General features: G+C 43.3%; 1 protein-coding gene across 1 annotated transcript in view; it reads left to right on the forward strand.

Annotated features, from left to right (window-relative positions):
* Nucleotides 1-13880, forward strand: part of LOC141114415 (uncharacterized) — a 35180-nt gene extending 21300 nt beyond the window's left edge. Inside the window, exons 4-7 of the mRNA XM_073608074.1 lie at nucleotides 379-449; nucleotides 4680-4988; nucleotides 5075-5321; nucleotides 13467-13880. Of these exons, the coding sequence (XP_073464175.1) occupies nucleotides 379-449; nucleotides 4680-4988; nucleotides 5075-5321; nucleotides 13467-13717 (878 nt within the window). The 3' untranslated portion in view covers nucleotides 13718-13880. The remainder of the gene's footprint in view (nucleotides 1-378; nucleotides 450-4679; nucleotides 4989-5074; nucleotides 5322-13466) is intronic.
* Nucleotides 13881-14088: the final 208 nt, after the last annotated feature.

Below are 14088 nucleotides of genomic sequence, written 5' to 3' on the forward strand. Positions count from 1 at the left end.
CTTGCATCTACCCAATAGATTCCAGATTTGCTGTGGAATCACAAATGAATGGTGGCAACTGTTTGGTTGACATTTATCAATATGAAATATTTGTATGCAATATATCATATACAGCCAACTAAAAATAAAATAACATTTTTTTTTTTTTTTTTTTTTTGCTCTGAGTGTAAAAAAAATTGTAGACAAACACTGTCAGTTCCCTTTTCCATTCTCTGCAGGTAATGCACAATTATTTTCTTTGTGTATATTTCTCAAACTGCTTTGATAGAAAGTAAGTGATAAAACTCCTAATGGAGTGTAACCTATACATCCCACCATGTCACAAATACATTTGGGTTGTTTATGACCCCTGGATCAATGACTCTTTTGTCTTACCAGTTATCAATGACAACAACATATCCTTCCTAAGAAACCTGGCAGGATTCCTGGAAACAAGTTACAGCTCACAGGTAATACAGTCAATGTAAAAAAAAAAGTTTAGCAAATCTTTTAGCTTTTAACCATCAAGGCAAAGTCTGCCCTTTTTACCTGGTTGCACCCATATTTAGAGTATAACATGGTGCCAAGACACCCACCCCAAAACCAGCCCCCCTCCTATAGGATTGTGGGAACTGCAGGATTCTTCTCTTGTGGCTCCTGTCACTTTTTCAGTGGAACACAAGTGTGGTGATTGCATTGACACTTTTTTCAACTTAGTAAATCCTCAGTACAGACATGGAGCTGGAGAAGCCTGTGCGTTTCACTTCTGATCCATCCTTCGATCTGTTGCAATGGTTTGCAGACCATATGCACAAAAAAACAACCCCACGTTGGGACACTGTAAAATCTACATAAAAACAGAATGCAATGATTTGCAAATTTAACAAACCAATATTTTATTCACAATAGAAAACATATCAAACTATTACATTGATTTTAATAAAAAAATATTTTTGAAATTGATGGCAGCAGCATGTCTCCAACATATTGGGCAACACAATCTGGCAATGTAAGTGGTACTAACAAGAAAGAGCTGGAAAAAACATTTTGTAACTAATTAGGTTAATTGGTAACAGGTATGTAACATGATTGGGTATACAAAGAGCATCTTAGAGAGTCAGAGTGTCTCAGAAGTAAAGATGGGCAGAAATTTGCTTTTGTGATGTATGTGGAGCCCTGATGAGCTTAGAGAAGAATTCCAGGTATGGATATTTTATACCTAGTTACACTGGTCCGCCTTGGACCAATGTAACCATGCATATGCCATACCTGGCTGATGCCCCTGGAAGCTGCAATCACTGAAGTAGTCACCGCTCCTCGCTTCCAGGTCCTGCCAAAAGCAGCTGGCCTGCTGCATTCGGAACACAGGTCAGCTGCTTGTCTTTGGTGCAATTCAGAGAATGTTTTGTATTTTGTGAATGAATTCAAAGCATTCTCTGGTTGGATGAGGTGGAGTGCGTGACATTACTGCCCCGTCTCCCCAACCTGTCCACTCAGAGAATGCTTTGTATTCTCAGCCACTTAGCATGAGACCCAACAACAAGTAGAGATCACTGGAGTAGCGTTGTCTACTTTAGTAATTTCCAGCTTCCAGGGGCATTAGCCATGTAGAGTATATGCATAGGTACATTGGTCCAAGCCAGACCAGTATGACTACTGTATGTATAAAATAATTCTACCAGGATTCTTCTTTATTATTATTTTTTTAATGTAAGCAATAAAATATTTGTTGGCTACCCTTTTCCAAAATTTTGACAAAACTGAGTTTTATAGAACATTTGATTGGCTCACATGAAAGTAAGGTTAATAATATAACAAATGACAAAATATTCAGTCTTACTCAATTTAGTTGATGCAAAAATGAATACAGCCCATAACAAAAACTACTACATCTAGTATTTTGTATGACCTCCATGATTTGTAAGGACAGCACCAAGTCTTCTAGGCATGGTATGAACAAGTTAGTGACATATTGCAACATCTATCTTTTTCCATTCTTCAAGAACGACCTCTTTTAGAGGCTGGATGGAGAGTGATGCTCAACTTGTCTCTTCACAATTCCCCATAGGTGTTCCATTGGGTTCAGATCGGGTTCAGATCAGGTGACATACTTGGCCACTGAATCGTTTTCATCCTGTTCTTCAGAAATGCAAAATTGGCCTTAGATGTGTGTTTTGGATGATTGTCATGTTGGAAAAGTACACGATGACCAAGGGCACGAAGTGATGGTAGCATCTTCTCTTTCAATATAGAGCAGTACATCTGTGAATTCACAATACCATCAATGAAATGCAGCTCCCCGACACCAGCAGCACTCATGCAGCCCCACAGAAGGACACTGCCACCACCATGTTTTACACCATGCATTTTTCTTTGTATTCCTCACCTTTGCAACGCCATAAGTTTTAAAGCCATCAGTTCCAAAAACATTTATTTTGGTCTCGTCACTCCAGAGTAAAGAGTCCTAGTAGTCTTCTTTTTTAGCATGGGCCCTGGCAAAATTCTAGGTGGGCTTTTTTGTGCATGGGCTTTAGGAGAGGCTTCCTTCATGGACAACACCCGTGCATGCCATTCCTCTGCAGTGTACATCGCATTGTGTCACGGAAAAACAATCACCCCAGTTTTGCTTTCTACTTCTTGAGCTAACTGCAGTGAACTTGCATGGCGATTTTCTTCAACCCTTCTCATCAGAAGACGCTCCTGTGAAGGTGTTAACTTCTGTGGATGGCCTGGACATCTCTGTGAGATGGTTGCAGTTCCATCTTTGTTAAATTTTTATATCACTTTTGCTACAGTATTCTGACTGATAAGTAAAGCTTTGCTGATCTTCTTGTAGCCTTCACCTTTCTTGTGTAAAGAAATTATTTTCTTTCTCAGGCCTTGTGACATTTCTCTTCCATGTGGTGCCATTGCTGACACCATAAATTGGGAAGGGGTTTTCTTTGTTAAGTAACATCGCTTTATAATCTACTGTCTGCTGGACACCTGTTTAATGAATAATTAGACTCACCTGTAGTTGAATTCTTGTTAATTAGGATTTTGTTGTCTAAAATTTAGCTTTGCTCCTAAGACTTTCATTGGGGTGTATTCATTTTTGCAACATGGTCTTGAATGAATTTGTTATGAAAAATACTTTTTGTGTGTGTGCAAATTAACAAATCTTGGTTGCAATCAATGGGCCGAATTTGTGGCAGTATTTTGTAGTAAAGTGTCCCATAGAAAATATTGATTCTGAAAGGAAAGTAAAGGTTTTCTGACAAATCTGTTGGGGGTGTACTCATTTATGCTGAGCACTGTAGATTAACTATCCTGCTTTGAAATGTTTAAACCTGTACCAAATTACAAAGGTTCCTATTACGGCTGGCCTTTCCAAAATGTTAGCTTGGCTGTCGTTGGCTTGAGTATTTGGGTCACAGGCCTGCAAATGAATCATTTTAAAGAGATTCTATCATGATACAAATATGGGAGCTTCCATTGTTGACTTGGTTTAATAGGTGCAGACTCCAAGGCATATACTTTTTTAACCACTTCCGGACCGCCCACCGTCGTTTTACGTGATGAATTTGAAGGAGGATATTGTTGTTATGGCAGCAGGTAGCCTCTTCTTCAGCGGGCGGTCCGCTACAAGATAAAAGTGGCCTCCGCGGCGGATTTGCTGCTAGATCACTTTTATCGGCGGTGGGAGAGGGCCTCGCACTGTGATCCGGTGCCCTCCGCCGCTTACCGGAGCCATCGGCAGTGGAAAGGGCGATCGCGTCTGTCCCCTGCCTGGGTATGGAGATGAGTGAGAGGAAGTTGGACCCCACCCATCTCCATATCACTGCAGGGAGGAACGTCACTTCCGCCCATAGCTCTTAAAGGGCCTTTTTTTTTTTCATTTTTTTAAATGACAACATTTTTTATTTTATTTTTTTTATTGCATTTTAGTGCAAATATGAGATCTGAGATCTTTTTGACCCCAGATCTCATATTTAAGAGGTCCTGTCATGCTTTTTTCTAGGGATGTTTACATTCCTTGTAATAGGAATAAAAGTGACACAATTTAAAAAAAAAAAACAGTGTAAAGATGTAAAAAAAAAAAAAGGTAAAATAAATAAGAAAAAAAAAAAATGTTTTAAACGCCCCCAGTCCCGACGAGCTCGCGTGCAGACTAGCATACATGACTAGCGCACGCATATGAAAATGGTGTTCAAACCACACATGTGAGGTATCGCCGCGATCGGTAGAGCAAGAGCAATAATTCTAGTCCTAGACCTCCTCTGTAACATAAAACATGCAACCTGTAGAATTGTTCAAACGTCGCCTATGGAGATTTTTAAGGGTAAAAGTTTGTTGCCATTCCACGAGCGGGCGCAATTTTGAAGCGTGACATGTCGGGGAACAATTTACGGCGTAACATTATCTTTCACAATATAAAAAAAAATTGGGCTAACTTTACTGTTTTCTTATTTTTTAATTTAAAAAAAGTGTATTTTTTCCCAAAAAAGTGCGCTAGTAAGACCGCTGCGCAAATACGATGTGAAAGAAAGTATTGCAACGACCGCCATTTTATTCTCTAGGGTGTTAGAAAAAAAATGTATAATGTGTAGGGGTTCTAAGTAATTTTCTAGCAAAAAAAAAAAATGTTTTTAACTTGTAAACAACAAATCTCAGAAAGAGGCTCGGTCTTTAAGTGGTTAATGATCTTTTTTTTTCTGCAGAGTTCTACACCACAGTTGATATCAACACCCATCCCATCCAATGAAAACAAACAGTCATCAACCGAAAGGCTATCTTCCCCTGTTACACTTTCTCTATCAGAGCCAGACCAGCCCAATTCACCTGCAGCAGTAACCAGCTCCCCTCCAGAAGGAATGCTGCAGGTGAGTGGAGTAACAAGCGGCTTCCAGTACTGGATGAAGATGGATGACGTTGGTGAGAACACAATACCTGAATCTTGTGTACTGTGGGAGGAACCATTACAAGAAACATTGCCAGATGGTACCCCCACGTGGGCATCACCCATAGAGGTAAGTATATTGTGCTTCCTAGGTTTATCTGTGTATTACAGATGAGAAATTGATCACTTTTAAATGATTTGATTTTCTGTGTTTAGAGTAATGGACGCCCTAAATTGGAGTTGGTGCCTGCCTCTGGGGTTTATATTACATACCAGCAGCTGGAGGATCTCTCCCACATCCCACCAGATAAGCCCAAGCTGATGACCAGGCGCCTGCTTGATTACTTCTTCTCTCGGGAGACCTTGGCACGATCTTCAGCCACGGGGCAGAGAATTGCACATAACAACACCACTATGGAGAAACCATTACGATTACCTGACGCAGTGGTAACTGCAATTAAAGGTGAGATGGTGTTGCCAATACAGTTGTTGAGTTGCTGCAGTCGAGCGTATCCAAAGCCTCTTGCTTATTGTGCAGTACCATTAATCACAAGGGCCGTTACACATGATGAATATAACCAGGCTCTTAAAGTTCATTTTTTTAAAATAACAAACATGTTATAGTTACCTGCTCAGTAATGGTTTTGCACTGAGCTGCCCCAATCCTCCATCTTCTGGGGTGCCCAGCTGGCGCTCCTGGCTCCTTCCCCTTGACAAATGCCCCCGGTAACAAGCCGCTTGCTATGGGGGCACTGATGCCCGCTCACTCCCGAACCCTGCCCTGTGCATCCATAAAACACAGAACCACGACTCAGCCTCCGCTCTCTCCTTATTGGCCAATGGCTCCTGCTGCTGTGTCTTAGCAAATGAGGAGAGGGAGTCCCAGGACAGCCAAGGCTCCTGTGCACATTGTTGGATTGAGAGGGGGCTCAGGTGAGTATTGGGGGGGGGGGGTGGAGCAGCACACAGAAGGAAAGCATGAAGGTAAAAACATTCAGCCTTTATAACCAATTTAATGCCTCTTTCAGACGGAGCAGATCCGTCCAAGCGGAATCCGCCTGCTCAGCAGGGGTTCTCTGCTGATCCCTGCTGAGCAGGCGGTTGACAGGTCCGTGTCCGCTTCGCTATGCAGAGCGGACATGGACACAGCCCACTCTCCTCTATAGGGCGATCGCATGGAAATGGACTCCGTGTCCGTTCCGATCCGCCAGACAATGGCGAAAGTATCGCCCGCCACACGTGCTTTTAGCGGATTTTATCTGATCAGATGCCCGGCGGGTCCACTGACATCTGCTGCCCCATAGAGAACAATGGGTGGTCCGATCGGGTCCGCCTGAAAAACTGTCTGACTGTAAACAGAGTGTAGCTTGGTCACCATAGCTGGGAATTTACCAGGAAATTACTCACTTATGTTGACTTTTTCGATGGTTATTGAGTCTCAAGTTTGAGTACTAGTATCTCCAGCCTGACCACCTGAATGTGTTTAAACATTAGTGGTGTCATGCTGTGCATGGGCAGCCTTGCCAGTCGCTTTCTGGCCTGGAGAGAGTAGGAGAAGGGGGGGGGGGAGCCCAGAAACAGAGCATAGGATGGCAGTTTACAGAGTTGAACAGGGGGTGCATGACTGTGCTGTTGGGACTTAATAAAGTTTACCCATGTAAAGTAAGTGACAACCGTACTTAAAGGGGTTGTAAAGGCAGAAGTCTTTTTATCTGAATGCATTCTGTGCATTCAGATAAAAAGCCTTCAGTGTGCAGCAGCCCCCCTAATACTTCCCTGAAGTCCTCTCTCTATCCAGCAATGTCCATGAGTGGCTCAGCTGTCCGGGACTCCGCTCCTGATTGGCTGAGACACAGCAGCGGCACCATTGACTCCCGCTAATGTCAGTCAAAGTCAGTTAGCCAATCAGGAGAGAGATGGGGCGGGGCCAAACTGGGGCTCCGTGTCTGAATGGACACAGGGAGCTGTGACTTGGCTCGGGTGCCCCATAGCAAGTTGCTTGCTGTGGAGGCACTCAACAGAAGGGAGGGGCCAGGAGAGCTGAAGCGGGACCCGAGAAGAGGAGGATCTGGGCTGCTCTATGTAAAACCATTACACAGGGCGGGTAAGTATAACATGTTTGTTATTTTTATAGAAAAAACACAGAGACTTTACAATCACTTTAATATCAGAGCCAAAGAAGCATCAGGACTCACTCCAAACCTCACCAAATGCTGACTAGCTGTCTACTTTTGAATCAGAAAACATATACAGTTCCTTGAAAAAGTATTCACACCCCTTGACATTTTCCACATTTTGTCATGTTACAGCCAAAAACATAAATGTATTTTATTGGGATTTTATGTGATAGACCAACACAAAGTGGGACATACAGTCAGGTCCATAAATATTGGGACAACGAAACAATTCTAATCTTTTTGGCTCTATACACCACCACAAAGGATTTGAAATGAAACAAACAAGATGTGCTTTAACTGCAGACTTTCAGCTTTAATTTGAGGGTATTTACATCCAAATCAGGTGAACGGTGTAGGAATTACAACAGTTTGTATATGTGCCTCCCACTTTTTAAGGGACCAAAAGTAATGGGACAGATTAACAATCATCCATCAAACTTTCACTTTTTAATACTTGGTTGCAAATCCTTTGCAGTCAATTACAGCCTGAAGTCTGGAACACATAGACATCACCAGACGTTGGGTTTCTTCCCTGGTGATGCTCTGCCAGGCCTCTACTGCAACTGTCTTCAGTTCCTGCTTGTTCTTGGGGCATTTTCCCTTCAGTTTTGTCTTCAGCAAGTGAAATGCATGCTCAATCGGATTCAGGTCAGGTGATTGACTTGGCCATTGCATAACATTCCACTTCTTTCCCTTAAAAAACTCTTTGGTTGCTTTCGCAGTATGCTTCAGGTCATTGTCCATCTGCACTGTGAAGTGCCGTCCAATGAGCTCTGAAGCATTTTGCTGAATATGAGCAGATAATATTGCCCGAAACACTTCCTGCTGCTTTTGTCAGCAGTCACATCATCAATAAATACAAGAGAACCAGTTCATTTATGGACACAGCTCTTCCATAATTGTTGACCGTAGGGTTATAGCGCCACCTTCAGGAGTAGGACACCAGGCAAAAAAAAAATACAGCACTGCCTTTGGGTAGTCCTAACTGGTAGCCAATCTCCTCTCTTCTATAGGCAGCTCAGTTCATCACAAAAAATATATTAGAGAGGTGGGTACTTTGTCAATGAACTGAGAGAAAGGAACTTTACAGCGCGTAACAAAAAAAAAAAAAAATTATTTCCTTTGTTCATTGACTGACACAGCTCTTCCATAGTTTTTGAGCGTAGGGACATCCCAAAGCAGTTCCTCCAATGAGGGGTAGGTAACCAGAGAAAGAACACCTAAGAACCCCCCAGAAGAGGAACAAGAAACCTTAAACCGCCATCTGCAAATCCTTGTGGCCCAAACACGTATCCGAGGTTGCTAGTGCATCAACTTTGTAAAACTTGGTAAAGGTATGCACAGCCAACAAGGTGGCCTCCTTGCAACTTAAGACACGAATGGCTGATGTCAGAAGGCCCAGGAGGTACTAATTGCCCTGGTGGAGTTTCTGTAACAGGGAAAGGAGGAGCCTGACCATTAATGGCATTGGCCTGGACAACTGTCTGCCTGATCTAACGAGAAATGGTGGTAGAGAAAGCCACCAGGCCTTTCCGTTGACTTTCCATGTTCATGAAAAGAGAATCTGACCTCTGAAGAGGCTGTAGCAGACAGATACACACGCAGTGCCCGTACCACATCTAAGGAATGCAGCATACAGAACCACCTTATCCCTGTGTAAAACCAAATAGGGAGACTTACAGAACATGGCTGCCAACTCCAACACAGGGCTTGCAGAGGTGAGAGCAAGCATAAAGACAACCTCCTGGGAGAGAGTATGGGAAGATCCCTAATTTTTGGATCAACAGAACAAATACATGCCAAACCCTTGAATGAAGGTACAAATCATTAAGTGCGTGGCCAGAGGGTGTTGAAAGAAAAGGACAGAAGCTGTCTTAATGGTGCTTATGGCAAGCTTCTGATCCACACCCTGTTGAAGAAAGGCTAAAATCCTTGACACCGAGAAGGAACGCTGGTACAAATCAGCAGCCAAACAAAGAATTACAAAAATTACATTTGTCATTTGTCATTGTATGTGTACGCTGTAATCTTTTGTTCTACAAATCAGCAGCCTTGCACCAGAGAATGTAAGCCTTCCAAGTGCGATGAAAAATCTTCCGAGAGGGGGATTTACGTTCCTTCAACATGGTGGAGATTACTGAGCCCAACATCCCAAACCATTTTATTGTGCCAAATCAATGCAAAATCAATGCAGACCATGCCAGTAAGCGTTTGAGACACAAGGGCCATGGCTAAAACCGGGCGCAGAGCCGAGCCAGTGACTGTAAACATTCAGTCATACATGTCCTGTCCTGTGGGATCATTGAAGGAAGGAGACTTATCCTCCTCCTTATTCAACCTAGAAAAAAGAGGGTCCATGACAGGAGGAGAAGTCCACTTCTTCAGAAGGCCCTCCTCTAAGGGACAACACACTGAAAAACCAAATCAAAATAGGCAGAATAAGATAACCATTAGTGGAATGACCTTGCTTGTGAGCACCAAAGGGCACAGCTACTTCCTTAGCAGCCCCAGTAGTATCTTCAATTTTTAAGGTTTTCCCTCACAGAGGTTATTGGCAAGGACACCAACACTTTTCTTGTTCAGCAACGGTGACGGAGGAATCATCCTCGCTATCAGTGGGGTCACTTCTAGATCCACAGGTAAAGTGGGACATACTGTGGCCAAGCTGAAATCTGGCCCAGAATAGTCAGAAGGGGAAGGGGTTGGCGGAGAAGGGGGGTTCATTAGCCTTGCCACCCGAAGGTCACTTTCACCCTGGAGACAAATGACTCAAGGACTGCCAACAGTGCATCCAAGGGAACAGAGTACTCTGCCGCCTCTACAAGGGTGTCTGGAGGAGATACATGTTCCTGAGACTCCATGTGTGGGCCCACCCCACTGTGAACCAATGCCCACAGAGAGGTAGGAAAACAACACCCCCAATGGGCTGCAGCATAGGTAGGGGGACCCCAGCAGGACTCGCCACCCGAAGCCAAGGCCACTAAGAGCAGAGCTGTGAGCCTTCTGCCACAATGAAAAGGAAAGCTGCATGGAGAAGCTCGCCAACTGGTCCTTAGCCAAAGGGACACTGTCCTCACACACACAGACCCTGCAGTAGAGGGGAGCAAAATGGATGCCGTTGCATTGCTACAACAAAATGGTCACAGACAAAAAGACCCCACAAATCAATTTGGACCATGCCAAAATGGCTACTGTGACTACACAAAAGTAGGCGAAGATACAGGGGAACCCTGCATCCCCCAAACAGCCCCACACTTTAGGAGATCAGGAGAGCAGTGCTCCAAGCCCACCCATGGACCAGGAGGAGCCCTGCTTGTCTGGGCCAGAACATTACACCAGTGATAGGGCAGGGGTGGAGGGTGAGGACTGGGCATTGGCAACCCAGCCCTGGAGGGGAGGAAGACACCTTGCTGACCACCCTAAGGAGTACCCACAGCCCACCACTGCGCCTGGGGGGAGGGGGCATCTACTTGTTCAACAAAGGTCGCGGGTAGCACTTCGGAGCCAGACCAAGGTGGAGGGGCTGTTGGCCAGGGAAACATTGTGACACCGAGGTACCCAGTTATTTCTATCAGTACAAGACGTTCTAAATTACTGTAAACTCTTACATATTCCCAGTGAAGTGACTGGCCTCAGGTGATACACAGAGATAAAACAAACCCTCCTACATAAGTTGCATCTGTTTATCTGCAGCTATCTCTTCTTTACAGCCATTCAAAGTCCAGAATTTATAAAGCTTGTATGAGCTTTCAGAAGGCAGAGAGCAGGGAGCTGAAGTTACACTCTGTAGAGCTCAGTGAGAGCTGACAGGAGGGAAGGGACACTCCCCCCCCCCTTTTCACACACTACACAGAAACAAAGCTGAGGCTGTCAATCACAGGCTGTGTGCTGGAGCTACCTTCCCCCATGACCTTTTTACCTCTTGGGGTCAGGAAAACTTGTCGGAAGTGATTTATGCTGATGACAGAGGAACAAGGCAGTGGACAGAAATGACACTTAGTGCTTTGGATTGATACAAGTACACACTATAGAGCAGGGATATGCAATTAGCGGACCTCCAGCTGTTGCAGAACTACAAGTCCCATGAGGCATAGCAAGACTCTGACAGCCACAAGCATGAAACCCAGAGGCAGGGGCATGATGGGACTTGTAGTTTTGCAACAGCTGGAGGTCCGCTAATTGCAGATCCCTGCTATAGAGGGATATGGTTTGTTCATATTTATTATCTAGATAATCTAGCCTGTCCCCCAGTTGTTTGATCGTCGCAGGAGAAAACCCCAGGAAATAACATATGGAACCACAAGTCCTAGGAGGGAGCTAGATTCTAACTCCTACACTAGGCAGGAAAAAACTGAGCTGCCTATAGCAGAGGCGTTAACTACCAGTTAGGACTGCCCATAGGCGGTGCTGTGTTCTTTTTTCTGCCTAGTGTCCTACTCCTGAAGGCGACGCCATAACCCTACGGTCAAGAGTTATGGAAGAGCTGTGTCGTCAATTAATACAGCACAAGCCTATCAGCAGGTGCCGACCAATGAATGAACACCGGCACCTGCGGATTTGCTAGGAGGAAGACAGGACAGAGATCTGTGTATGTAAACAATGCAGAGCTATGTCCTGTCAGTGGGGATGTGGCGGTTGTTTCCCATTACATCACTTAGTAAAAGCAGTACACATCAACACTGGTTAGGCACACATTTATACCTTTGATCGCCCTAGATGTTTAACCCCTTCCTTACCAGTGTCATTAGTACAGTGACAGTGCATTTTTTTTTCAAATTTTTATTTTTGCAAATAAGGTATCCAACAAAGCAGTGCATGATATAACAGCAGCAACATCGCATAACAGGTTAAGTGTTGTAGAAAAAGGGGACAAACAGAAAATTTACACAAAATACAGAGTGGAAAAGTACCAAATGAGTGTCATATTGAATGTCAGCGAGGAAGGTGTTCTCAAAAATGGGGGGGATGTATCTAATGAACATAGCGTACCCAATGGTGGGGAGAACAACCTGAGAATCAGCTATAGGCCACATTGGTCAGAGAGCACCTCTAGACGCTAGGATAGTGAGCAGAGATGTCTCCTGAGTCCAGTGCTGTTAGTAACCGGTCATATAACATGCTCAATCAGACACTTAATTTTCTAAAGAAGGAGGAGAGAGGGTCAAGAGACCAGAGAAATAAGAAAATACAGAATAGGACAGAGGTAGAAAGGGGGAGGAAACCAATATAAATAAATAAATATATATATACATACATACATACATACATACATACATACATACATACATACATACATACACATATATATATAGGGGGAGGGGGGGTTATGCTAGAGACCCATGGAAATGGCGGAGGTCAAGAAAATTCAATCCCCAAAACAGACAATGCATATTTTAACACTGATCACTGTATTAGTGTCACTGGTTCCCACAAACTATTAGTGTCAGATCGCCCGCCATATTATCACAGTCCCGCTATAAGTCGCTGATCGCTGCCATTACTAGTATGTAAAATAAAAATAAAAAATTCCAGTATACAGTGGAACCTTGGTTAACGAGTAGCGCTGTTAATGAGCGTTTTGAAAGACGAGCAACTTTTTTTAAAAAATCCTTACTCGGTTTGCGAGTGTTGTCTCGCAAAACGAGCAGAATTCAAGCTAATGTGGTATGCAGTACACGCCGGTGACACTCGGAACCGTTCGGAAATACTCGGAATCACTCGGAAATACTCCATTCTCGAGTCTTTCCGAGCCTTTCCGAGGGTGTCCGAGTTCAGCCGACCTGTCCCTGAGTATTTCCGAGGCTCTCCGGTGCCCACCCCACACCTCTGGCCACATGCGGTATTGCATGCAATAGAAGTCAATGCGGAACAAATTATTTTCGTTTCCATTGACTTCTATGGGGAAACTCGCTTTGATATGCGAGTGCTTTGGATTACAATCGTAATCCAAGGTTCCACTATATATATACTATATTTTGTAGACGCTATAATAGTCACGTAAACCAATCAATATACGCTTATTGGGATTTTTTATACCAAAAATATATATAGAATACATATTGGCATAAATTAGAATTACATTGTTTTTTTTATTTGATATGTTTTATAGCAAAAAGTGCAAAATATTGTTTGTTTTTTAAAATTTTCTTTCTTTTTAGGTTTATAGCGCAAAAAAATTAAAAGCTCAGTGGTGATCAAATACTACCAAAAGAAAGCTCTATTTGTAGGGAAAAAAATGATATAAATTTATATTGCATGACCGCGCAATTGTCATTTTAAAGTAACGCAGTGCCAAAAAAGCCAAAAAATGGCCTGGTCATGAGGGGGGGGGGTTAAAAGTGGTTATATAGGTTTTATGTTTTGTTCTAAAAATATTTGTGGTGCTTCAGTTTGAATCTTTTGAATTGACCACTTAACTTTCTGTTTTTCAGCATATGTGACGAGAGCCTGTGGCCGTGGTTGTAACTTCAATGCAGTCATAAATAGTAAATGTGGAACCTCCCGGCGGGCAGTGAAAAAGATGTCTATTCGCATTGACTGGACAGAAGGAGGAGCAAAACACTGCCCAAAGCCAGCAACATCACCAGCACAGAGACTACAGTGTCTCAATGAGAAGGCCCCACTCCCTGCTGCAAAGGGAACAGATCTAGCAGTCTCACATACTGTGCTACAAACCAGCTGAGCATTGCTGCTACATGAACTTAAGACTTAAGGACATTTGGATAATGCTATTTGACTGCAGTATGGATGTGAAAAAGACATTTTTAAAGCAGACTATATCACTGTTACTGTAAAAGGACAAAAGGCAATGGCATAAAATCACAAATAAAAAATATTTTTTGTAAGTTTGACCAAAATGCTGCAGTTCTTGAAGTATACCTGCCTAGTGGAGGTTAACTTTTCATTATGCTGCAAGCACTAAATCTAAGAGGTATATGTCACAAACCATGAAATCAGGCCGAGACAGAAGTACAGTTAAATCACACTTGTTTAATAATAAAAGTAAAAAGAACAAATGAAGTCAAAACATAGCCAAAGTTCAGCAACAGGAAC

The sequence above is a fragment of the Aquarana catesbeiana genome, linkage group LG12, assembly GCF_042186555.1.
Source record: "Aquarana catesbeiana isolate 2022-GZ linkage group LG12, ASM4218655v1, whole genome shotgun sequence".
Classification (NCBI taxonomy): domain Eukaryota; kingdom Metazoa; phylum Chordata; class Amphibia; order Anura; family Ranidae; genus Aquarana; species Aquarana catesbeiana.